Source organism: Hypomesus nipponensis, chromosome 13 (assembly GCF_054491055.1).
Source record: "Hypomesus nipponensis isolate SF chromosome 13, ASM5449105v1, whole genome shotgun sequence".
Taxonomy (NCBI): domain Eukaryota; kingdom Metazoa; phylum Chordata; class Actinopteri; order Osmeriformes; family Osmeridae; genus Hypomesus; species Hypomesus nipponensis.
The window spans coordinates 3,743,218-3,769,807 of NC_140373.1; the positions used below are offsets into that span (position 1 = coordinate 3,743,218).

The following is a 26,590-nucleotide window of genomic DNA, read 5'->3' on the forward strand; positions in this document are numbered from 1 at the left end:
TCAGGAGAAATGATGGTAAAGATGTCAGATGTGGAGGCTAAGTGAGAGGTTCCATGTCGAGGCGTGTTGCTGAGGAATGTTGCTGTATGTGTCTGGACCTGCTCAGGCCAGGAGTCCACACAAGGAAGATCTTCTGTGCAGTTGTTTTGCATGTAGGAATGTGTGGTTTTAAAGGTAGCGTGGGTTTAAAGATGTTCTAGAAGTTGCTGTTTGAGAGCTTGAGGTTCTACACAGACGACTGTGACAAAACACTTTGAGAATCTGAGGTAGTTTGAGATTATTTTAATACTTTTTACCTCAACAAATGGTCAACCTTATCTGAGCTGAACCACGGCACTTCCCATCCCAAACTTAATAAATGCCTATGTTTTATATGAAACTAATTTCAAAATCACAAAAACATTTGTAAGAAAATAACCTCCATAGAGAAAGACTTGATGTGGCTGCTCATCACCAAATGTTTAGAATTGTGATGGAGGTGGTGGTGGTGGTGGAGGAGGTGGAGCGTGGCTTCCTCCCATTGGTGGAGGAGGAGGAGGAGGAGGAGGGGGGGGAGGCCATTGGACAAGCTTGGAGGTGGTGGAGGTGGCGGAGGAGTAACACTGTTTAAGGTTTTCAGGGGAGACGGGGGTGGTGGAGGGGGGTTAGGGGATGAAGTGAAAGTAGGTGGAGGAGGAGGAGGAGGAGGAGGAGGAGAGATGGTGGATGAGGTGAAGGAAGGCCGAGGGGTTGGAGGGAGGTCGGTGGGTGCGGCGAAGAAAGGATCAGGAGGGGGAGGAGGAAGCTCATCAAAAATGGAGGTAGGTGGAGGTGAAGGAGGAGGCAGGTTGTTAGGCGGAGAAGCAGAGGCCGGTGGAGAGTCTTGGGTGAGTGTGGGGATGGAGGGTAAAGTGGGCACTGAAGGTGGCGGCACAGCAATTCCAAGGTTGGATCTGTGTGGGTGAAAAGAGAATTGAGACTATTGAGAAACAAGTTATTATCTCAATCTCATACCTAATGGTGCCTGATAAATGCGACTAAAAACACTGACTCATCATTGCAAAGTGCTAACATGACTTTTCCACACAGATCCAGATCCCAGCAACGTCTGACTCACATTCTGGGCCAGAGATAACTAACTCCACCATGTGTCAGATCAGCGGTTTGCTTACCCAGTCGGAACAACCGGACATGCTACAGGCTCCGCTGCACGACTGCACAAACAAGACACAAAACAAGTTTCTGCTTGACCATATTTCAAACCTGGTTGCTCTTAGGGATTTGTGCTAAACCAAGAACAGTGCCTAGTACATCTAGAGTGTGACTTACCAATAGTACCCAAAACATGAATAGTAGTAGCAATACAGTTGTAGCACGCTTGTAGTAGTACTTGAAGAAGATGTAGTCACACTAGTAGAACTATTTGTAGTACAGCAACAGTATTAGAAATAATTGTAGTAACGGTCAAAGTAGTTGCAGTAGTAAAAGTATTTGTGTGCGTACCCCTGGTGGACTCCTATCCTCTGTATGCTGTCCATCGACCCTGTCTTCTCTGGACGCAGCCCAGAAACCTGAGGAGAAAACGAATAGTGACTGAAGGCAGTGGCTCAGTCCATCACTGTCCTTAAGTCTGCAATGAATCACAACAAGGCTGACACAGTAGCAAGATTAAAGTTGCTGAGTGACAGAGGATCACCCAGGTCGTTTAATGGTCTCCCACTCTCCGGATCTATTCCAGATCAGTTGTACTGGATGTTTTTTGTTCGTTTAAAAGCTTGTAAAAGCTTCTTTATTTTTATTGGCTGTTTAGCTGGTGTGAGAGTGAGTGTGTGCTGCAGTGCCCACCTCAAAGCAGTGTCCGATGTTGTCAAGGATGGAGTAGCATATTGGTACTCGGGAATATTCGGCCACAGCCCCCGGGTCAGCCTTGGGAGGGGGGGTCAGGGGGAGCTTCTTCTTTGCTTTTGTTAAAACACCAATCTCCCTCCGAGACACATTCTCATGGTGGAAAGCTACTGCCTAGAAGAGAGAGCGCCAACCACATGACCTCTACCAAGCAGAACCCATTCCCATACTTAGTTCCAGAGTCCCAGAGTGTAAAGACATGGCATGGTATATAATCTATAGATTAGAGTAATTGTATAGTGATGGGTGATGAATTGGAGCAATTCCATCTGAAGACTGATCTATAACTGTTTGAAGTCAGTATTCCATCAGCTGCAGAGTTGATTCAATATTATTGATTTGTTGAGTTAAACAGTGATTAACTGCAGTATTGTAATTAACCATGTCCTTTTTCACATTGACCAATGGGCCCTTTAACAAAGTCATTTTATTCTATAACTCAAAATATGGACTATGCCTCATTTTAAGAAAGCTGCTCAATTCAATGTTTCATACAATACCATAAATGACCCTCACCTCATCAAACTAATTAAGTGGAATCAAATCCATATATTTAAATACTCGAGGTGACCTCCAGCGTTCTCTGTTCAGTCGCTCACCAGAGTGAGGAGATTGATGGAGGACTCCATGTCTATCAGCTGGTTGGCCTGTTGGTCGAGCAGTCTGAGAAGGGCGGTAGCCAGACCGTTAATCTGGTAGGTAACACTGGCCAGGGCTTGGGTTGTTAACGACATGGTCTCCTCAATACACGCCCTTCTGTCCTCCACCTTAAGTTTGTAGAAAAAAACAAAAAAACAAAAAACATTTAGGTTCATGTTGTTATCGCCTACACAATATTCTCTCTAATAGGTCAAATACCATTTGAAATCATATAAAACCCAAACGTCCTTGCCCTATTACAAACTATTATTTGTTTTACAAATTATAGAATACAAATTATTATTTGTTTTACAAATTATAGTACATATTACTATTATGCATAACTGAGTGTCTGCTGAGAGTGTAGTGCGTCTGCTTTTACAAGTAGGGCCTATATATCTAGACGCTTTTTCTATGCGCGAATCGTAAAAATTGCTCACCTGCAGATATTTGTTTTCGTAGTAATCGGCAACTTTAAGAAGATTGTTGTTGTTTTCAAGAAGCCCCTTCCTTGCAGTGGGTGCTTCTTGAAGTATTTGCGTTATGAGCTCTGTATAATTATTTTTGTCTGTCATTTTGGATAATCCAGTTTCTTAGCTCCAAATGCTATTCGAAGATAAATAGACGCCTTGGCTCGACTTGAAATGACAGGCGAAGAAGGGTCTATGCTGAACGCGGAATATCCGCGGGGCATGAGTTCATTGGAGGTAGGTTTAGCTACAGCCCTGTGGCACCAAATTCTACAAAAATATTTGATTCAGTTCATTGAGTATTAAGTGATAATATGTCACTGTGAGAGTGACATGTAAGAAAGACACGAAAGGTTACACTTTACTAAAACTATTTCGACTGTTCTCCAGTTTAAAGTTGAACAGATTAAATCCAAGTACGTGTTGGCTAATTTATCGAGCCCAGTAGAGGTCAGTGTTACAACGTAGGAAAGAGAATAGCCAAAGGCAACTCACCAAACGTTGGGTGCGAGTGAGAAATGAGTGTCTAACGAACAGGCCGACTATTTTGCATTGCGAAATTGTGTGAAATATCCTATTTCGATTAGGCTACAGTTTTTTTTGTGACCGTAGGTAATCTTAAAACAGTGATACAGGTCAACACAGGGCACCTATAAACATGTTCTGTAAGATAAAGAGGACATTGGAGAATTGTTTTAGCACACAGTCAGCTCAGTTCCAGTGGAATGTCAATTCATAATTTTTGCCAATTATTTTTTCAGTGATCCTGTTCCAGCAAATCACCTTCTGCAAGGCATACCTTTCTCCTTCACTTTTTTTTTTGTAAAACCACTGCCAATCTAACTCCATCTGTAGAGGCTTGCAGGTGTTCAGACAAGAATTGGGGGCGCTGTTTCTCTTATTAAATGTGTTTATAATGTTACCTACTGCAGCCTTCAGTACCTTGGTAAAGTAATAATTTTGCTTTATTGACTGTCTTACAGTCAGCACACCTATTATGCCAACAGCACTGTTTCATTTTGTATCGTACTACTAGTTTATCTTATATTAAGGGAGACTATACTAGATAGACAAAGCTGGGTTGGAAATGTCATGTCTCCTTGACCTTTAATGTTGTCATAGAAGGATATTATAACTGTAATGTAGTAATTAATCATCTGTAATCGTACTCTTCATTGCTCATATTACAGTCTTTGTGATGTTTGTCTTTTGATAATGCGTTAACGGCTCCTGTCCTTTGCCTGTTATCTATTTACTGTGCACCCGTAGTCACACTTAATCACACATGTGATGTGTGTTGGTCTGCAGTCCCGACACAGGCATAGGTGAAAGTTCATCAACAAAAGTTTCATCTTGTGATAATACATGTTGTAAAGAACATTGAACTGTTTGATTGCTTATAGACATTTAATTAAGTCAGTGAGTGGTTGGGTACATGGACAACTTTAGATTCATTTTGCACAGCCGTGTCAAAATTGCTGGACTGTTACGTGAAATCCACAGGGGGAAATACAATTTTCTCCGTTTATTAAACTGCTGTGGGTGACAAATAAACGTGGGCTTTGTAATCATAGTGATGGTGTACATTTTTTAAATAAAAATATGGAAGTAAAATCCATTCCACATATGGTTTGAGTACTTCATACAACAGAATATTTGTGTATGCACTAGCATCAGTTCCTATATGTACAGTAGATTGTGTGTGCACAGTATATAGAGCATGCTCTATACTTCGAGAAACAACCGGATTGTGTAGCCATGTGTGTTCCGGATGTTATTTAATTCACTGTAGAATCTGTCCAGAAACTGACATTGACTAATGATGGCTATTTCATCTCCACAGTTTGAAGTTCTGCTTGGTTTGGTAGGCCTCGTAAACACATTCAGTTTGATACCAAAGCATAACATTAGATCCAGTTATACACTTGTCAAATATTGCAGCGAACGTGCCTGCTTCTGTTGCCTCGAGTTGTTCTGCAGCGCTGCAGCAGGAACGCAACCCTGGTGTGCTGCAGATACCAGCCAGAGAAGACCACACGGGTGTGGAAGTCAGATGGATCAGGCTATTAATCAGAAGGTTGCCGGGTCAATTCCGGCAATGGGAATTGCTGGCAAAATGCCATTTTCCAAATGACGTTGTGTCCTTGGACAAGGCACTTCAATGTCTCACACAGGTGGCTTCCCTTCACCCCTCTCATGGCACCAGTGTCAAACTCCTTTGTCACCAGCAAGTCACCTGTTTAAAGATTATTCTCTCACCAATAACCTTGTTGCCGTGTAGCTTGCAGTATTTGTGTGTTTGTGGGGTGGTTGGTATAATCATGGCAGTGAATAAAAGCTACTGTGGCACACTGCTATTTTACACTTTAAGTCTTGGCTTGTGCTGCTACGTAACTGTACTAAAATGCCATAAACAGAGCAATACAATAGCCAAGAACATGAAACCAAAGATTATTTCCTGTGATGGTTTCACAACAACCAGTTTGTCCAACTGAGGTTAGAATGTGTGCGGCTTTTGTATTCACTCGGGAGGTATCACTAATCTCCCTCTGCAGTCCTTGGAGAACCTACAAGCAAATTATACAGTCCACACAGGGCATGGGAAGTAACATTAAACCAAACCTTATATCGAGACATGACATTTTCTCAGGACTGAAAGCCTATTTAAACGTTCAGCCCCCCATAGAGACCAGAACACTTCCAATTCTGCCCACTTGCACACCAGCATTAGCCTAGCGCCTGACTGACTGCTGTTTTATGGGCTTGTTTTTGTGCCCCCATGAAGAGCAGTGATGTGTCCAGCCAGCCTTTGGAGTGGGAAATAACCTCATTTTATTGAGAAGTCTTACTAAATATTGCTGATAATAACAGTGTTGCTATAGTAGACTGATTTTTATGGTAGTTATTTGTGTCAGTTGAAACTGCATCCCCACACCAGTCAGCCTTTCAAAATGAAAGATTATATGACGTATTGTTCTTTAACAAAGTTGTAAAAAGCATTGAAAGAAGCATTGAAATACGAAAGCATAGATGAAACTTTAGTCAAATGAAATTCGATCCGAGCAAATCACATCAACAAAGGAAAGAATGGATATTTTTTATATTTCTCAAGCAATAACAGACTACAGTCTGACCAGGATTTTGAAGTTTAGCGTTAAGGGGGGGAAGGATGAGGAGGTAGAGGACTATGAAAACACACCACTACAGTTAGAAGAACATCTTTCAGCTTACTGAAGATGAGAGAAAAAAGCATGTACACAGATTTCAAATAGTCCCCTTATACTACGCAGACAAACATAGACACGTACACACACACCATCCAGATCCAATGGTGTGCAACCTATGCCTTTTCTATCTGTGGAGATTGGATGCTCAGGGCTATCACAGACTCGCCACACTTCACTGACTTTCATTATAGCTCCTGAATTCAATTAGTGAGCTGGAGACTCCAGCAGACCTAGACAGAGGGATGAAGTGTATAGACTCACACCCACGTACACACTTACACTTTTATCCAACAGCCAACACTATCCACCACAGCCGTCTGACCACTGTTTGTCCCTAAATAGCGTTGACTTTGGACCCAATTTCAGTCAAGATTATCAGCACATTTACTGCTGTAATTGCTCAATGCTTCAAGCAAGTCCTCTTTTCTCACAGCTCAGATCAGTAAAATTCAAGTTGTGTTGTCAATGTTTTTTTGTGGTTTGACGGTTTCTTGTGAAAGGTCAAGGTTCGAACCAACAACAAATGTAACCCTGCACAGATTGGTCTTGAGAATTCAAGAAGCAACAATATTACCTAGCTTTGTCTTAAAGTGTTCTGAGTTTCAGTAGTTGTAAGGATGGATCTGTCAACAGGCAGACCGGAAAGAGTCACGACAATTATAAAAAAGGGTTGACTCGGTTTTTATTAGCTCGACGTCGGATCATGCCACCAATCCACAACAGAGTGGAGAGCATGAGTGAGAAACATCTCTCTTCAGAGAATTTAAATACAGTTGCTGGACATGTTCAAACATAGCATGCACAGAATGACTTCCTTAACGGGTCTTTGGTGGTCAGCACACTGATACACTAGAACGTTCAGCAGGTGAAGTGGTCGTTAATTTCATCCAAGTCCCAGTTTGTATATGTTTTGCCTTACTGTCTCCTAACTGTCTGGGCTGTGTGCTATATTCTGCTCAGTGGGAGGCCTCGCTGCAGGACCACTTGACTTTACAGAGACACAAGCTTCACATGTACACAGAAAATCTGCCTATCAGTAGAATTATAAGTAAATTAAGAACTTTTTTTGGGTGTAATATGAGTGTTTGTTTGCCAAGTTCATGCTTGCCCACTGAGGAGGATTTATACATCAGTTTAAATGTCATATTATTCATATAATTCATATTCGATAAAAAAAAAACGTGAATCCCAAGACAACAAAACCATACGTGGTTAAAAATCAGATGGTTCAGCCTGGTTCAGCTGGCTGAACGCTGGGCACCTGACATCCATCAAGGCCAACTGTTCAGTGAGCTGGTATCAAACCAGGTCCCTGAGAGCAGAGAAGGAAGATAACCCAGTAGGGCTCATCTGATGGGGAACAACAGAGATATTGCCGTCAATGAGTAACCAGACCACCTCCACCTGCTCACGTGGAGAGCACACGTGCACCAGCCTGGAAGCAGGCCACTCAGCAGGCTACCAGAGGGCAAGCACCAGAGCAGATGCTGTCCACCTTGGGATGAGATAGTCTGGCTGGCTGCTGTTGACCAGATCCTGGGTTGACAATAGAGGAGGCCAGATGACTTTCTGGGAGGACAGATGATGTTGTGTAAAAATGAGCTGGTGCCTTTAACTTGACCCAGGTGCAGACTGGGCTACTGTGTGACTCTTTTTCTCTCTGACCTGGCAACCTCACATTGACACCATGTTGATTTTCTGTTTTCAGCAATCTAAATGTGTCCCAAAAAACGATGAGTTCTCAATTTTGCTTTTGTGTTTTGCGAGTTACCTTCTTGACCTCTTACCTTCTTACTTTATTATGATAAATCTGTAACAGGCTGACACGTGCTGGGTGTCCCACATAACAAGCTGTGGAGCAAAGGTAGATCTAAAGAGAGATTAAAAGCCCTTTGAAGATCTTAATAGCCACATAAACATAACTTCTACACAAAGCAAGGCAATGGCAGATATGCAACACTGCCATCAAGTTCAGAACAAAACAACTTTGGATGCAAAGACCTTGGGTTGAGAGATAACAGTCACGTCATGTCCAGACACTGTAGCCTAAGCCTCTTTGTTGATGAAAGCGATCACAGTTATCTGGGTTTTTGCAGACTTTGAACAACACTATAACATAACGACTAGTATTAACTGCTATTAATGTATCAATCATAACATTATCAGGATCATTGAGTGACACTGTCAGCAGATTTCTAGTAGACTTGTGGTGTCATAATGGGAGGCGGGACTGTGACTAAGCCTGGCCACGTTTCCAGTGGAAACAGTGACTAGTGACAACCACAGCTTTGTTGCTAACTTAAAAACGTTCTCTCTAAAACGGTCTTTGTAACCTTGCATGATTGCCCAATATAGGAACAGTCTCTTCCACAACGTCATTCCCTGTTGAGGTTTTCTCCTCACTATTTCCAGAATTTTTTTTATTTTTTTTATTTTTTTTTATTTTTTATTTATTTATTCTGTGATTTTAAATACATATGATTTGATTTGAGTAGTTAGAATGTACGAAACAATAGAAAACAACACCGTGCTGCGTGTTTCAGGACGTCCATGGTCGTAACCCCGGCCCAAGACCACCATAGAAAGTATTGCTTCACGGCTCACAGCCGTAGAAGGAGCTACAAAGGTATCTAATAGTTATGCTACCCCTTTGTTTAATATGTGAAGAACATTCATGGTGAAGGATATGCGAAACGTTGCATGTAGCATGTAGCAAATAAGATTGCGCAACCTTGTACACTCACTAAATCTGCTGAGATTGGACCACGACACAAACAGGCTTCTCGAGAATTCCATGACGATGACATAGTCGACACAGGTCTTAAGAGCAACTACACGGTTCGCTTCCTGAACGATTATGCCTCCGTCTTCATACGAACACGATCCACATGGTCTGTGTGTCCATGTGTTGAGGCCATTCCCTGTCCTTTCTTTCCCATTCATTCTCTTCCTCTTCTTCCCCCCCCCCCCCCCTTCACCCTCCTACTCTCTTATAAAGCCCCAGTTCAGTTCTGATTTGGCTATGTGATCTCCTCTCCACCCCCACCAGCATCTGTTCAGTTCCGGTATATCCACTGCACCACATGTTCTGGTGCTCTGCAGAATGTTTAATAGCTCACAGTGCTGTTTGGATTCAAACGCTGGAGAATATGGTAATGTGCCCCCCCCCTCCCCCTTCCCCCTTCCCCCTCCCCTCATTACTGCCCCTGGCTTCTGTCCTCCGTGTGACACCCACTTCTTGGTCTCTTGTTACCCAGAAAGACCTGAGCTCACAGCCTATGTGGAGGCTAGGAGGCGGAGCGGCAATTGTTTCATCACAATGAAGTTGAAGAGTGTGGGGTTGTGAAAGCCAGGTGTGGACGGCTACCACAGCTCATCTACTGAGTAACTCATGCTGGGGACACACTATACGATTATTTTTTTATCTTATAAGATTTTCTAACTGTGAGAGACCACAAACATGAGGATATTAAATCCTAGATTTAGCCATTTTGCGCCTACAGTGTGTGGTCACTCTTAACACACCTCACACCAAGGGAACATCTGATAAAATCTGCGGAACCATCAAGATAATCAGGACACATGTTACCTAGGATTGTCGGAAGGGCCGAATTCAGCCCGATTATCCTGTGGTGTGTCCCCAGCATTACTCAGTCGTGCTCAAACACATGATCACCTTAGCATAAAGAATTGCACAGCACAGAAAGAGATGCAAAGAGAGAGAGAGTAAAGGAAGGAAAGAGAGAGAGAGCAAAAAACATGTGGGTGCAGGGGTAGGACCCAAACGCAGGAGAGAGAGGCAGACGGGGTTCAGAGAAACAAAAGGACGACAACAAGACTAGGACTGGACACACAACAGGAAGCTAGAAACACTGCCAAACAGGACACAGGTGGATGCAATAACACAAACGAGCTAACCGAAACAACAAAGCAATTACCAAGACAGGTGAAGACAATGACACAGAACACAGGAAAACACCCAGGGCAGGGAGAAACAGCACTTGTTGTACATAAGAATCCCATTTCACTCATATTGTGTCTCTGGAACTCCCACCTCATAATCTCTTTCCCCCTCCCCCGTCTCTCACCTCCACATTGCTGGGTTTGCCTCCTCTCTCCCTCTTGCTCTCCCTCCTATCTCCCTCTTTGTTCCTGTCTTTTCCTCTCACTCTAACTCTGTCTCCCCCTCCTCCGACTACTTCTCTCTTTCATTCTTTCGTTTCTCTCTCTCTCCTCTCTTTCTCTCATCCTGTGGGTTGAGGGGAGGGGGTGTGGAGTGTGGGTGATTGAGGAGCCGCCTGTCAGCAGCGATAGAGTGTAAAAACTGATCTCCTGTCTGACACCACAGTGGCAGCTTCAGGCAGCGCATAGGGGCAGCTCTTGTGATTCTGATCATTACCAACGCTGACCAACCAGGAAGCCTTGAGGGGAAAGGAAGAAGGGGGGAAGAAAGAGAGACTGAGAAGGAGAGAGAGAGGGGCAAATGAGCAGGTTAAACAAGAAGGAGGAAGTGAGTGAGAGAGAGAGAGAGATAGTGTCAGTGCCGCGCTGTAAAGTGGCGAGGGGACGTCTGCAGAGAAGTGTGGGCTGGGTTCAGCTGGTATTTAAGAAGGGAACTTAGCTGTGGCTGCACAGCGTTTGACAAATAGGCAGAGGCAACTTGGATAAAAGCAACACTCAGGAAAGGTGCACACTTGCAGCAGCAACAAGTGGATCAGAAGCCTGCGCTGCTCTTCTCTGACACTGCTTTTCCAGCACTGCCTCTAGGCTTTTCTCCCCAGGTTGTGGAGACTGCAACGGGGCCAGAATGCTGTGGGCAGCAGTGCTACTGCTGCCAGTCCTGGGACTCTCTGATGCCCTGCCATCAGAGTGGATGCCAGGAGATTACGCACCAACAGAGGTGGAAGCCCAACGGTTTGTCAACGACTACAACAGCACAGCAGAGCAAGTCTTCTTCCTCAGCACCAGTGCTAGCTGGACTTACAACACGAACTTGACGGACCACAATTCCGAGCTGCAGGTAGTGTACTGTTAACATTTACACATAAAATATGTTTGCAAATTTTTTTTTTTGCTTTATCAAAAACCTTAAAAAGACCGTAGAGTGGTGTTTGTGATTTGCCGGATCGCTTTCTTGTATCACGACTGCACCCACAGAGGGATGTCTGTTGAGCGAAGCCCTGCATGACTTTGGGGACTTTAGGATCACGCCTATTCATGGTCGTCCAGAATGACATGCCCCGTTACCACACTGCTGGGCCAACTCTGCATGTGCGTTTCTGCTGCCTTGAAAAGCAATCCGAACACATGTGGCTCGGGCGTCTCTGAGTCTTTGAAACGAGTTCCAGAGGAGGTTGGCAGAGTTTTGGGGCTGTGAGCAGGGGGAATCAGCCAGTGTGTTTCATCAGATGGTTAGTAGTTCTAATGCCTGGTTCTATTTGTTTTCTATTGGGCTATAAGGACAGAGTCTTTTTTCGTCCCAGTAAACCTTGCTTGCCACAAGGCTTCCATAAGACTTTGTCTTAGTTGATGCTGTAAATATTTTTGGGGAGTTTGAGGATCTTTCTGCCAAAAGAGGCAGTAGCTTACTGTCTCCAGATGGTTCTACTTTTACCATTTCCTCTCTCTGCATGCTAGAGGGCCATTTGCATTTCCACACACGGAGAGGTGATGCAGGCTGGAAAACAGAGAGACAACACCAGAATCCAGACAGTTGGTGGGATCAGTGAAAATGTGCAATTTTCCAGCACCGAGAAAGGAGATTTAGGAAGACAAACGCAACAACTCTCATGCACATGCATGGGCACAAACCCACCCACCCACCCATCCATCCATCCATCCAAGCCACCTACACACACACACACATAGAATGAACACATACACAGTGTCAAGAATCGACCGCCTTTGTCTAGTTTATTTTGCCTTCCCTTGTCAGGCAGCTGTCTCAACAGGGTTTTTACAACACCACCAGCCCAGCTTAGAGCTGGACTGCGGCACATGTCCAACACAACAGGTGTAGGCTCTCCCCTGCCTCGCTCGTGTCACAGGGGTCATTCCACACAATGCCTGCCTCTCCCAGGATGCACCCGGGACGTGAGGTGCAAGAAAAGCAAGCTTGGGTCCGACCTGTGGGCTGCCAGTTATGAACGCTATTATTCTGGACACTTCAAAGACGGGATCAAAGGGAATCAGGGGCTTTGAGCTCGATAGGATTTGGCAGCCAGAGAGGAGCTTGTTCTCTGTGCTCATGTCAGCCCTGGCACTGGATTAGCCAGGCTGACACTGGAGTGTGCTGGGATGTACACGGCTGTCCACTCCTGCCACTGGGGTCCTTCCTGGAAACCCCCAGGTGGAGCCCTGACGTTGAGCTTTGTTTTTCTTCTGGTGGAAGTGAAATTCATTCTAGGATTTAGGAAAAGGCTGCATTGTAGGGGGTGTGGCCAACCAACTAGTCGGGCACACAGGAGCAAGTAGGCACGTGTGTGGGTGTGCTCGACTAGTTTGTTGGCCACACCAACACACATGCCTGCATTGCGCGCACACACGCACACATGCTCACACACACACATGAACACGCACACACTCACTCCTTGCTGCTTCAGAGGTGGTAGATCATTTCATCTCAGTGCAAATGAGATGCGAAAACAGGATCAAAAGGCAGGAGGCCTGGTCCTGGGGTTTATAATCAGCCCAGAACAGGAGACCTAAAGCAGCAGCAGTGATTGTGGACGACCCTCGGCCCTTTGACACACTTCTGGAATATCAACCAAGCACTTTGTAACTGGCACTGCCCGTCCAAAACCATCGTGGGTTTGCTCTTTATGAAGCTGCCTGGGTTCAGCTCACACTTTACAAAAACTAAGCTCCTCAAACTCAAAGAAGTTCCTTCTCTGCCTTTTCATTCAGTAGTTGTTCTGAAGTGAACATTACACTCTTTAAGAAAAGTACACTTTGGAAATTCCCTTTTAGAGGGAACAACGGAGTTGGGCCAGATGTGACCATCCTAATGTGCCTATACTGTTTAGACACGCACACACAGAGACTTTGAGAGGAGTACATTATACAGTACGAGAGAAACAAGGAAATGTATGTAGGTTGTTATTGCTGCAGAATGTGTAAAGAAAAGAAGTATCTATAAACCATAACAGAATGGGGAAAGAACAAATATGAAGTGTCTATAAACCATAACAACTTTATAATGTAATTTTATGTTTTACAGCCTGGAAGGGAACAGAGAGCGAGAAAGGTAGAACAAGAGACCGGACATAAGAGAGAGGAGTAGACGGAGAGATTGAGTTGATGCATCACACTGTGTCCGGTTTACTGTGGGTTAATCAGTGAGAGATAGATAGACCATTCTATCAGTTCTGGGGCAAATGTCAGTGATTTGACAGAGCTGTTATGATGTACTATGGTTCAAATGACGCTGCTAGTTTGTGAGTGAGTAATGTGTTATGTGAAATCATTTGTTGCACAATAGTTGGATCTGACATGCAATATGGACCTCAGTAGGACTAACATGGCTGTGGTTTTGTAAATATGTAAATATTACACATGACTTGTGATGCAGGGGGGGTGATTGTGGTTTCTGCTACAGCAGTCATCCAGACATGAATTCCTGACAGCCTTTTGACATCTTGTCAGCTGACTGGTGCTGCAAACCAAGGTTTATTTGGTCGTCGTGATGAAAACTCAAACCGTCACACCTGGTATACTGTGTCGCTGTCGGTGCTACAATGATAAAAGAACAGGTTCTATGTTGCATGGCCTTGTCTCAGAGAACTCTTCAATCCATCACTATCACACAGAACAGCACTCATTAGACCACAGTCTACACTCTGACCTTCCCTGTAACAATAGTGGATGTGTCGACACGTGCCGTGAAGGCTTCTAGGTGGACATTGTAAGTGCCGTTAACATTGACCTCACTCTAACTGAGGTTGTTATTTCCTGACCCAGCCTTGCTCCTCTCTGTGACACTTCGAAGCCCTCCAGAGCAGAAAGGCATGGCTTTTCAGCAACAGTCAAGATCAAATAGTTCATCCAATTAAAAGTTTTTTTATTTCAGAGATTAGATTCATAAAATAGTAATTTGTTTCCAAACAAGTTTGGGGTAAACTCAGTGTACCTTCTCAGCACCTTGAGGTGATGATTTACATTTAGTCATTTAGCAGACACTCTTATCCAGAGCGACTTACAGTTAGTACAGGGACATTCCCCCCAAGGCAAATAGGGTGAAATGCCTTGCCCAAGGACACAACGTCATTTGGCACAGTGGGGAATCGATCCGGCAACCTTCTGATTACGAGCCCGACTCCCTCACTGCTTAGCCATCTGATTCACCTTGATAATCCCAAAGACATCGACACGCTGATTACTGAGCTGGGTGTGCTTGTGTCTGCAGGTGGCTGCATCTCTGGAGGAGCAGGCCTTCACAGAAGCCTGGGGGAAGAAGGCCAAACAAGTCTTCCCCGACGCAACCCTCAATGGCTTCGCTCCCGAGCTGAAGAAGCTCATTAAGAAAATCAACGAGCTGGGAGCTGCCAATCTCCCCACCACTGAGAGAGAGGAGGTCAGTGTCTTCATATGTGCAAAAGCTGAATCATAAGATTAAGTATGTCAGTGTTTTAATGGGTGGAACTGTTTCCTCTATCTGGGGATGACTTTGACAATAACTTCAGCATCAGATTTGAGATAAAGGGGATGATTCTTAAGTGCTGCTACTTCTGCATTGTTTCACTGATATGCTGTTAGGTCATATTTCTTAAGTAGACAATACGTTTTGTTTCAGTTTGAAGTTAATGTTCTTTTCCCCCAATGATTTCCCAGTACAACACCATTCTCAGCACCATGGATAAAATATATTCTACAGCCAAAGTGTGTCCCACACCTGGAGAACCTTGCTGGAATCTTGAGCCAGGTACGCGTTGATTAAATCAAATGTTACTAAACCATATAGCGATCCTTTAAACATACAACTGAACACTTCTTCTTCGCGTCTAGAACAAAAGGTGTTACCAGATTGAGTCGAAAAAGGGAAATTCCTTCACTCGTGCAAAATATCAGCGTCTGTGAACTTTAACAGTAATTCATAGGCTTTTAGGCCAGCACATTTTCCCATATGGATTGTCTATTTTATATTTGTCTTTGGACAATGTTCTAGTCTAACAAAGAGAAGTAGGCAGAGATCGAAAGGAGGAATACTCCAACAGAATAACAAGAGAAGCAGTGCAGAGGAAGTGATTGTATCGACTTGAGGAAAAGAAACAGGATGAGGACAATTAGTCTGAGGTGGATGAAGCTTGTTAGGATGGTGGGTAAAAAGGCTACACAAACAGCATGATGGAAGTCTGCTACTCAGGGCACTCTAAAACACATCAATTTAATATATCATTCTCAATAATCGAAGTGTTTCAACAATAGGTCTGTGTCTCAACATGCTGCTGTAGCCAAACACTAATGGAAAGCTCACAATGCCAAAATACACACCTTAATGTGTTGTGTTTGCAGTGTTCGCATAAACTACTGTAAAACCCACGATAAGGATTCAGTAGAGTTGTTGTCACAGTGAAATACATACAATATACTGAAATTAAATATCAAAGGTTCCTTAAGCTAAGGCATGCAAGACTAAACCAACACCTCCACAAGCACAGAGAAATTATAAACTGGCTACCACCAGGACAACCTACAGTTTATCCTGAGTTAAAATCAACAAAACTGAACATTGGGTGAAACAGACAGAAAGTAGCTGCCCCCCCCCCCCCCACACACACACACACACCTTCCCAAAACACACACACACACCATCTTTATTATCATAACAGACAGAAACCCTGAGGGGTTGACCACACCAAGGGGTCATCTCCCTGTTCCACACATCTCACTAGCCCACTTTGTTCCAAGGCCTTCAATTTCCCCCTCTTATCACACTCCCTTTGTGTGTCTGGCATGTAAACAGACATGTTGTTTTAAGGAAGCTTTAGTCTGCCGTCACCATAACTCAGGGCTAATCTCGGTGCTAATGTGTGTGCTGAGGAGTAGTGTCACACAAGTCATGTAAACATTCAAAACTAGGATTCAGATGGCTGAGCGGTTAGGGAGTCAGGCCAGTAATCTGAAGGCCGCTGGTTCGATTACCGGCTGTGCCAAATGACATTGTGTCCTTGGGCAAGGCACTACTTGCTTCTGGGGAAATGTCCCTGTACTTACTGTAAGTCGCTCTGGATAAGAGCGTCTGCTAAATGACTAAATGTAATGTAAAACCTCAGACGTGGTTAAGTAGCACTCAACTGTGCGTGTCTGCGGTCAGTGCCGTTGGTAGCACTTGCTAGCCACCTCCGCGAAGTGTTTTTAAAGCAGAACTAGTTGTTGTGAGCATTGTTAAAAGATTCCCCCTCTACCTGTTTCTCTTCCCCCAGAGATATCCCAAATCATGGCCACCTCTCGGAGCTACAAGCGGCTGCTGTACGCATGGGAGGGCTGGCACAATGCCTCGGGGGTGCCCCTCAGGCCGCACTACCCCAGGTTTGTGGAGCTCAGCAACAAGGCTTCCCTCGCTGACGGTAAGATGTCACACCATGCTGATCTTTAACCCACGGGATAACTGTCGAGCAGGCTGCTAACATTAGCTGAAAGCTAGCTGTGATTTGAGGTTGGACGTTGTGATTGGATACGATGACACGTTTCGAAGGGATATCTGTGGTTGGAATGAGAACGAGGTTAGAATGTGTGTGTGTGAGAGAAAGAGAAATGAAAAGGAAAGAGAGGGTCGGAAAGAGAAAGGTAGAGAGCAAAAGGGCAAAAGAGAGAGAGACAGGGAGAAAAGAAGAATAGATGATGGATGGATGAAAGGTCATCATATGGGACTGTCCTCTGCTTCATGTGTAGGCCATGCTGACACCGGGGCGTACTGGCGCTCGTGGTACGAGTCGGCCACCTTCGAGAACGACCTGGAACAGATCTACAAAACCATCCAGCCACTTTACAACAACCTGCACGCCTTCGTACGCAGGAAGCTGTACAATCACTATGGCCCCAAGTACATCAACCTCAAAGGACCAATCCCAGCTCACTTGTTAGGTACAGTATCTTCTCACTCTCTCCCCTGTCACGAGCAGAGATGAGATTTGTGTTCCTTTAAACTCGATCAGTCCAGGATAAATATTGAACAAACTAATCTTGTTTAATCTAAATGGAAAATGTAGAGGATATTCACCTGAAAATGAGCAAATAATTTAATGTTTGCTCATTTTTTCATGCTGCTAATTGAGTTCATGGCTCAGCATCCTTTACAGCTGTGTCCAGACAGTGTGTTGGTCAGTGAGGGGAAACAGAGATTCACTGACTCTAAATGGTCTTCCACCTTCCATTCAGGTAACATGTGGTCTCAAACCTGGAACAACATCTACGACATGATGATCCCCTTCCCTGGCAAACCCAATGTGGACGTGACGGAGGAGATGTTGAAACAAGTACGTGTGTGAAAGTGAAGACTGTTATTGTGTGCGTGCGCTGTATCGTTTGTATCTTACAGTAAAAACTTGGACATTGTCCAAGACCGATTTCCATCGGGACTATCAAATCGATCTACACATTCTAATGTTATTTTATCGGTCTTTCTCTACTTGTTTCTGTCTGTCTCTGTCAGGGTTATAATTCCACTCGCATGTTTCGTGTGGCTGAGGAGTTCTTCACATCTCTGGGCCTGATCGAGATGCCCGACAAGTTCTGGGAAAAGTCCATGTTGGAGAAGCCTGAAGGTCGAGAGGTTGTGTGCCACGCCTCTGCCTGGGACTTCTACAACAGAGAGGACTTCAGGTCAGCTTACAGATCCTTTTTTTTTGCGTGGCAAAAGCAACTCTTTCAACGTAACTGCATCTTCAGCAGAGAAGTGAGCAATGAACATGAATGAGCATACCTGTGTAAAGAAAAAAAAAAGATCAATATTGTCACGAATCTATATCAAATCATATATTCAAATGAACAGATACACAGTACCATACAGTTTATCAATAAAGACCTCACACACACTCACACACTCACCCCCCCCCCCCCCCCTCAGGATCAAACAGTGCACCACGGTGACCATGGAGCAGCTATTCACCGTGCACCACGAGATGGGTCATGTGGAGTACTACCTGCAGTACAAGGACCTGCCCGTCAGCTTCCGCCGCGGGGCCAACCCTGGCTTCCACGAGGCCATCGGAGACGTGCTGTCCCTCTCCGTGTCCACCCCCAAGCACCTGAACACCATCGGCCTGCTGCCAACGCTGGTGAACGATGACGGTACAGCTGCTACACCCAGAATCCATATTTAGAATATGCTACTATATACAGTACATATTACTATATTCCACAGGGAATGTGACCCTGAAAGTTCAGACTGTAAGGAAATACAGTTTGGTGTTGCTTAAAAAGTGTGTGTGTGTACATCTGTGTGTGTGTGTGTGCAGAGAGTGACATCAACTACCTGCTGAAGATGGCGTTAGAAAAGATGGCCTTCCTCCCGTTCGGCTATCTGATTGACCAGTGGAGGTGGGGGGTGTTCAGTGGCCGGACCCCCCCAGACCGCTACAACGCTGAGTGGTGGAACCTCAGGTCAGTACCACGTATTTCGAATCACATGCTTGGCTGAACGAGGGAAAGGAATTCATCTCCTTTTACACAAGTTGAAACTGTTATGTGTAAATGACCTTCTAAGTAGGCATAATAATCGAAATGTCCTTTAGATTTGCATTGCTCCGCTGATACTGACACCGTTGCTGACTGCTTTAGAGGTGAGGGAGAATGACTGGGGTTTTTTTTTTTTTAAGAACAAAATACCAGGGGATCTGCCCGCCAACGAGACGTACAGAGGAACACTTTGACGCTGGGGCGAAATACCACATTCCTGGAAACACGCCATACATCAGGTACTGGAAGACCCGGTTTAAGCCCACTTGCGCACATACACACACACACACACACACACACACACACACATAGATTGGGTTACGGTAATGTCATTGACATTGACTAACTTGGCTTCACCCCTGCAGGTATTTTGTGAGTTTTATCCTGCAGTTCCAGTTCCATGAGAAGCTGTGCCAGGCCGCAAACCACATGGGGCCCCTGCATACATGTGACATCTACAGGTCCAAAGAGGCAGGAGCCATCTTAGCGTGAGTATTCTGAAGATGGCCTCCTCTCTCTTCGACTAAGGGCCAACATGAACTAGGCTAATGAAGTCCTTCTCAACCTCAATATTCATTTCCGACTGTAATAGACGTTTACGAACTCAGACGATGTTTCATGGCTTTTCTTCTGACCCTTTTCTATGGATTCAAACCTGAAACCCTCCAAAGATGTTGGAGCTGAGTGATCAGAGACCGTGTGTTTTCTTTCCCCTATCCCAGGAAGGTGCTTCAATCTGGGTCTTCCAAACCCTGGGAGGAAGTTCTACAAGATGCTCTTGGAACACGGAAGATGGATGCCAGTTCGCTCATGAAATACTTTGAGCCAATCACCATCTGGCTGGAGAAGCAGAACCAGAACCAGAACGAGACTCTGGGTTGGCCTGACTTCAACTGGGTCCCACCCATGCCAGAGGGCTACCCTGAGGATATTGGTGAGAGATGAGTGATTGTGGAGTGATCTCATCATTTCAGTTATTTACAGTATATGACTCCTGTGTTTCCCACAGAATGAATTCACCTCTTTAAAATTGATCAAAGATCAAAAAATTCAAGGTTTGGACATTCAGGTTGTAGTGAGAGAGAGAGAACGCGAGTGGGGGCAAGCAGGGTCTGAGCGAATCAATGCGCTGCGCGCAGCTCTCCAAACAAATCACTGTACCAAGCCCTGACTGCTGTGCCTTGCCTGAGCCCAAACATGTGTTTCCAGATAAAATAGCTGATGAGGTGCAGGCCAAGGCCTTCCTGGCAGAGTACAACAGCACAGCAGAGGTGGTGTGGAACGACTATACTGAGGCCTCGTGGACCTACAACACTGACATCACTGACGCAAACAAGCAGAACATGGTGAGACTTGATTAGCTCTCTCTCTCTCTCTCTCACTCTCACTCTCACTCTCACTCAACGCACGCTCACTTCTTCAAAATGGTGTGTGTACTGTACGGCTTCGTCTCCAGCTTCAGAAAAACTTGGACATGTCCAACCACACACTGACCTATGGGATGAAGGCCCGCAATTACGACACCACAGACTTCCAGGACGCGTCCGTCAAGCGAATCCTGAACAAGCTGAGTGACATTGAGAGGGCAGGACTTCCTGATCATGAACTGATAGAGGTAAGAGGGTTTCGAATGCATCTTGGACGCCACCGCTTCAGTGTTCGGACTGGAAGCTCACCAGAATAGATGTGTCATGGATTGTCTCCACCATAATAGCTTTTTTTTTTTTTACTTCTTCTAGTACAACAATCTGCTGGCCAACATGGAGACTAAGTACAGCGTGGCTAAAGTGTGTCGAGAAAACGGGACCTGCCACCCTCTCGACCCAGGTGAGAGTCTGTACTGTACTGTGATCACTATGGTCAGGCACTATGGTCAGGCGCTATGGTCAGGCGCTATGGTCAGGCACTATGGTCAGGCACTATGGTCAGGCACTATGGTCAGGCACTATGGTCAGGCACTATGGTAAGGCACTATGGTCAGGCACTATGGTCGGGCACTATGGTCGGGCGCTATGGTCAGGCACTATGGTAAGGCACTATGGTCAGGCACTATGGTCAGGCACTATGGTCAGGCACTATGGTCAGGCACTATGATCAGGCACTATGGTAAGGCACTATGGTCAGGCACTATGGTAAGGCACTATGGTCAGGCACTATGGTAAGGCACTATGGTCAGGCACTATGGTCAGGCACTATGGTAAGGCACTATGGTAAGGCACTATGGTCAGGCACTATGGTAAGGCACTATGGTCGGGCACTATGATCAGGCACTATGGTAAGGCAGGGCCTTAGCTTGCCCCATGCATGACGTCAGTTAGAGCATCCAGCTGGATAAGGCTCCACATGGGTCTGTTACTCACCTAGTGGGAGGCCAAGGGAGAACACATCCAATGCTTTTGTTGGCCTCTCAAACCATGCAGTGCAGCCGTGGTTTCCCCCTAGGCTTTAGAGAAGCTGTAATAAACAAGGGCGTGTCTTGGTTTCAGACCTCCAGAAGATCATGGCAGAGTCCAGGGACTACAAGGAGCTGCTGTTTGCCTGGCAGGGCTGGAGGAATGCCTCGGGCCGGGCCCTGCGCCAGGACTACCAGAGATATGTGGAGCTGGCCAACAAAGCCGCCACACTCAACGGTACGACATCTCAAAATAAAAGCCCCGGTACCCACAGATGTGGGTCGGGCCGGTCGTTGGTAAGGATAGTTTGCTCTGGATTCCATGAGATCGTCCGAACAGCTGGGACCCAGCTGTTGGATTGGATTGGGTTGATCGTACCGTCCAAACGTCCCCTCTCATCTCAGCGACCGTGTGTCTTCAGGTCACTCTGACAACGGAGCCTTCTGGCGCTCCCTGTATGAGACGCCCACGTTCGAGCAGGACCTGGAGCGCTTGTGGAAGGAACTGGAACCCCTCTACCTCAACGTGCACGCCTACGTGCGCCGATCCCTCTACAAGAAGTACGGAGCCAATCACATCAACTTAAAGGGCCCCATCCCTGCTCACCTGCTAGGTAAGGGGGCCACCCAGGATTGGGGGGGAAATGTCTTACTGTAACTCGCTCTGGATAAGAGCGTCTGCTAAATTACTAAATGTAAATGGGCATTCCCAATGGGATGGGATGTTGATGGTCCCAATGCTTGATGGGATGACTGTGTGTCTGTGGTCCTGGCCTTGCTAGGGAACATGTGGGCTCAGACTTGGTCTGGAATCATGGACTTGGCCATCCCATATCCCGACGCTACGCAGGTGGACGCCACGCCAGCCATGGTGAAACAGGTAAACACACACCTCAAGCAGCTACGCTGTGCCATGTCCCTTTATGGAAACGCACACACACGCAAACATACAGAGACACACTCACAAATACAGACACACACACACAGACAAGAACATGCAGAAACACAATCTTTAAGGTTGACTCTCAGACAGTGTTTGTACTGCCTCTTCACAGGGCTGGAATGCAACCAGGATGTTCCAGGAGTCCGACAACTTCTTCCAGTCCTTGGGCCTGATACCGATGCCTCCAGAGTTCTGGAGCAAATCCATGTTGGAGAAGCCTGAAGATCGAGAGGTTGTGTGCCACGCCTCCGCCTGGGACTTCTACAACCGCAAAGACTTCAGGTCAACTTGGAGAGAATCTCACTTTGCATGCAAAGCAAATGAAAATAGACTTGATTGATGAACAAGTTGGTAGCTGTGGCACATTAGCAAAATTGTACTAGTAGTTCATGTTGCACACCAGCTGACCTCCTGAGGGTTACACACGGACCACACGGCTCCAAAGTTCAAATCCCGGCCAGCTCTGCCCAGCCTCCGGAGCAGCTTCTTATCCAACTGTTTCCATCCTTTGTTTACATTCTTCAACATATCAACACATCCACCCTTCCTGTCGGTCCTAACGCTCCCCCTGGTACCCCTGCAGGATCAAACAGTGCACCGTGGTAACCATGGATGACCTCATCACCGTGCACCACGAGATGGGCCACGTGCAGTACTTCCTGCAGTACAAGGACCAGCCCATCTCGTTCCGCGACGGCGCCAACCCGGGTTTCCACGAGGCCATCGGCGACGTGCTGGCCCTGTCGGTGGCCACGCCCAAACACCTGCAGAGCATCGGCCTGTTGGACAAGGTGGAGAGCAACCATGGTAGGGTCAGACTGCTTGGGGAAACGAAATTGAATCGTTTCTTCTTAGAATTATGTACTTTCTTGATTTTTTTTGCTGTATTGTCAAAAACACACTCTTTGTACTTTGGCTTTGGATTAAGCCTCTTCTGTAAATGCATCATGTGAATACCAGCATGTGTATGTTGTGCCGACAAGATTATATTTCCTTTTATGGTCTATGTACCGTACAGTTATTTTGTTAGCGTTATTCTGTTCCGGATTACAACTCCCTTACCTCTGCTACCGAACACGTCGATCTCCACAGAGAGTGACATCAACTTCCTGATGAGCATCGCCTTGGACAAGATCGCTTTCCTGCCCTTCGGCTACCTGATGGACCAGTGGAGATGGAAGGTGTTTGATGGACGCATCCCAGAGGCCGAGTACAACAAGGAATGGTGGAACCTCAGGTACGTGCGCCTGTAGAATGGTGGAACCTCAGGTACGTGCGCCTGTAGAATGGTGGAACCTCAGGTTTGTGCGCATCTAGAATGCACACAAACATACATCCCTACAAACATGAGATGGAACAATTAGTAAACATCACAAATTAACGGTAAAGTGAGAATAGGGGATTAATTGATTCATTGTGTGAGTGAAAGAGGCAAAATGTACGATTTGAATGCCTCACTGTCTGTGTGTCCCTTCCAGAATGAAGTACCAGGGCTTGTGTCCGCCTGTGGCTCGTACAGAGATGGACTTTGACCCAGGTGCAAAGTTCCACATCCCAGCTAACGTGCCCTATGTCAGGTAGAGTACTCACTGATCACTTTTTTTTTTTGCTATTCTTTTTGAAAGGTTTTAGGGGACAGTGTTCATCTAACACCACTTACAATAAGATGGCTTTTCAGTGGACCCTTCTGAATGCTCCACTCCTTGGATTACAGTAAACCTGTGCCTGTGAGAATGACGTTTATTCATCAAGTGTGTGCATATGTTCTACCATCAGATACTTTGTGAGCTTCATCATCCAGTTCCAGTTCCACCAGGCCCTGTGCAATGCAGCCAAGCACGTGGGGCCCCTCCACACCTGTGACATCTACAAGTCTAAAGAGGCCGGGAAGCTGCTGGGGTCAGTAGGCCACCTCGCCACACTCTGAGTGTAAACACTGAGTTTACTCATTTCAAGGTCCAGAAGTGTATTTGCCCTCTGCCCCCTGCCTGACCCTGTGACCCCTGCTGTCTACAGTGATGTGATGAAGCTGGGCTTCAGTAAACCCTGGCCGGAAGCCATGGCCATGATCACAGGGCAGCCCCACATGTCCGCCCTGCCGCTGGTGGAGTACTTCAAACCTCTCACAGACTGGCTGGAGGCAGAGAACAACAAGAACAGCGAGGTCCGGGGTTGGCCCGAGTACGACTGGAAACCACCCAGTAAGTGCACACGAGGGCTCAGGGATGTAGGGCGTTAGTCCTGGGATGCGTCTTGGAATCGAGTCCCCCTCAGCCCCCCCTTAGGTCAAGAAACGTCATCCTGCAATGTGACGCTGAGCGCATCGTGGAGGGGTCCTTCACCCTCCCCCCCCCCCCCGGATTTTCTACGCACTGGATGTCATTTTGGATTGCATCTGCTGAAAAATAAATACAAATGTAAATAAAGTATAATTGACAGTGATTCTGCAGAAGAAGAAAAAAAAAAACGAATTTAACCTCATTAAAAGTTGATTGTCCTGGTAGGGACCTGCATGAGTTTTGATTGGTTTCTGTACATTCATAAAGAATACCCACAATCCCACTCTGTAAAAATGTGCCAAAGCCAATGGGATGAACCACAGAAGAGACACAAGAACATAGAGAGCTTTCAGTTGAACCATTGATTTGGGGAATTCCTGGTCTGCCACAGCTTACATGGAAATCAATCTAGCCCTGTTCCCCAGTCCCCGATGAGCTCCTGGTGAAAGGATGTGTTGGAGATTAGATACAGCCAGAAGCCAACAGTCAGACCAGACAGAAACACTATACCTGGGACAAACAATGGAGATAGAGACTCAGGGTGTGAGGGGGGGGGGGGGACAGAGGAAGAGAATACGATGGAAAGAATGAGGCCAGCAGAAAGGCATGAAAGACAGCAGAAACCATGAGACTATAACACGAATGTTCACACAGAACATTTACAGTGTTGTCTTTCAAATTGCAAGACATTGATTTTGTTTTGGCCTGGTTGCATTTACTGTATGGAAACAGGATCCATCTTGCTCACTGTGTGTGTGTGTGTGTGTGTGTTTGTTTTTGTGTGTGTTTTAAAAGCTGATACGGTCACTGCTCCCCCGACTGCGCCCCCCACCCCTAGCCCCAGCTCGACCCCCGGCCCAGGGGAAGGGAAGGTGGACTTCCTGGGGATGAGCCTGGACAGCGCTGCGGCTGCAGCAGGCCAGTGGGTCCTCCTGGTCCTGGGCCTGGTTCTCCTGGTGGCCACCATCTTCATTGGCTACAAATACAGGAAGTCAAGAGGACGTGGCAGGTCTTCCTCTAAGATGGAGCTTCAAGAGAAATAAGATGGTTGCTTTAGTTAGCAGCTAACTGGCTAAAGCCACACTAACTGTAGCTACTGTTATCACAAGACCTTGGATCTTGTGCAACATCAGTGTTTGTATGTGTGCTACTGTATGGCGTTTTGATTTTATCGGTTTCAGTTGTCTTTCTGTCTGCTTTTCTCCATGTGTCGGATGTTTTGTATATTTATTGTATAAATTGAAAGTCAAAATTATTTTCAGTATGCAAAAAAAACCAAGCACACTGTTTTGTAATTTATTTGTGATACTTGAACACTGGGACTAAGAATTGTTCAAATGAATGTCTGTAAAGTATCAATTGTGTATGCATTTTTGAAATATTTGATTGGATCAGTGAATACATTGCCTTCGTATAATAAAGACAGAGAAATGTGCTTTTTTGTCACGCTGTATTGACAAGTGCCATCAGGGGTTGGGCTCGATTAGACGCAACGCATGAAGCAGTTCTGCACAATGACTCAAACAAGCACACAACTATCAAAGCAGAACAATGGACTTCTTAGAAACTGTTTAATTACACTGGAACAGCACAGTATAAAATAAACCCACAGTGTAGCAGAGGAGACCTAGTGCCTTGACGCAGCAGCAGCCCCCCCCCCTCCCCCCACACACACACACCTTCTCAACTCATTTAGTCAGTACAAGGTCTGTAGAGCCAAGGGTGCAGACTACGAAGACACACTCCCCAGGTAGAGCACCTCAGGTGACCCAGGTAGAGCACCTCAGGTGACCCAGGTAGAGCACCACAGGTGACCCAGGCAGAGCACCTCAGGTGACCCAGGCAGAGCACCACAGGTGACCCAGGTAGAGTACCTCAGGTGACCCAGGTCGCATCGTGAATTGGACAAACATACGAAAACACAGTGAAGAAATTTACAAAACACAAAAGTGTGGCAATGTATTAAAAAAAATGCACATTTCAAATCAGGAAACATTTATTCATTAAAACAGTCTTGTATCACTCGTACACAAGGTAACAAACTGTAAAGCTGATTATATATCTTAGTGGATTTCCAGACA

At 45.8% G+C, this 26,590-nt stretch overlaps 2 protein-coding genes across 2 annotated transcripts; one reads left to right on the top strand and one right to left on the bottom strand.

Annotated features, from left to right (window-relative positions):
• Positions 1–267: 267 nt before the first annotated feature.
• On the bottom strand, positions 268–3,444 carry abi3b (ABI family, member 3b). The gene is given in 7 exon segments (XM_084670918.1): positions 268–568; positions 571–932; positions 1,152–1,193; positions 1,483–1,550; positions 1,825–1,998; positions 2,484–2,651; positions 2,964–3,444. Coding segments are annotated over 7 exon segments (1,056 nt in total). The 5' UTR covers positions 3,099–3,444; the 3' UTR covers positions 268–461.
• Positions 3,445–10,715: 7,271 nt separating this feature from the next.
• On the top strand, positions 10,716–25,931 carry ace (angiotensin I converting enzyme (peptidyl-dipeptidase A) 1). Its single transcript, XM_084669809.1, has 25 exons — positions 10,716–11,240; positions 14,625–14,792; positions 15,050–15,140; positions 16,642–16,785; positions 17,111–17,302; positions 17,597–17,694; positions 17,871–18,040; positions 18,285–18,508; positions 18,676–18,820; positions 19,036–19,134; positions 19,261–19,383; positions 19,618–19,829; positions 20,105–20,241; positions 20,352–20,510; positions 20,635–20,722; positions 21,382–21,525; positions 21,710–21,901; positions 22,070–22,167; positions 22,343–22,512; positions 22,814–23,037; positions 23,323–23,467; positions 23,709–23,807; positions 24,007–24,129; positions 24,247–24,431; positions 25,305–25,931. The coding sequence occupies exons 1-25, from the start codon at positions 11,028–11,030 to the stop codon at positions 25,550–25,552; spliced, it is 3,891 nt and encodes a 1,296-aa protein (XP_084525935.1). The 5' UTR covers positions 10,716–11,027; the 3' UTR covers positions 25,553–25,931.
• Positions 25,932–26,590: the final 659 nt, after the last annotated feature.

Excerpts from the sequence above, each read along its gene's own strand:
- ace (XM_084669809.1), top strand. The coding sequence starts at position 11,028 with ATGCTGTGGGCAGCAGTGCTACTGCTGCCAGTCCTGGGACTCTCTGAT. Across the intron at positions 22,513-22,813 it reads TACAACCGCAAAGACTTCAG|GATCAAACAGTGCACCGTGG; the intron begins GTCAACTTGGAG and ends GTACCCCTGCAG. Across the intron at positions 23,468-23,708 it reads AAGGAATGGTGGAACCTCAG|AATGAAGTACCAGGGCTTGT; the intron begins GTACGTGCGCCT and ends TGTCCCTTCCAG.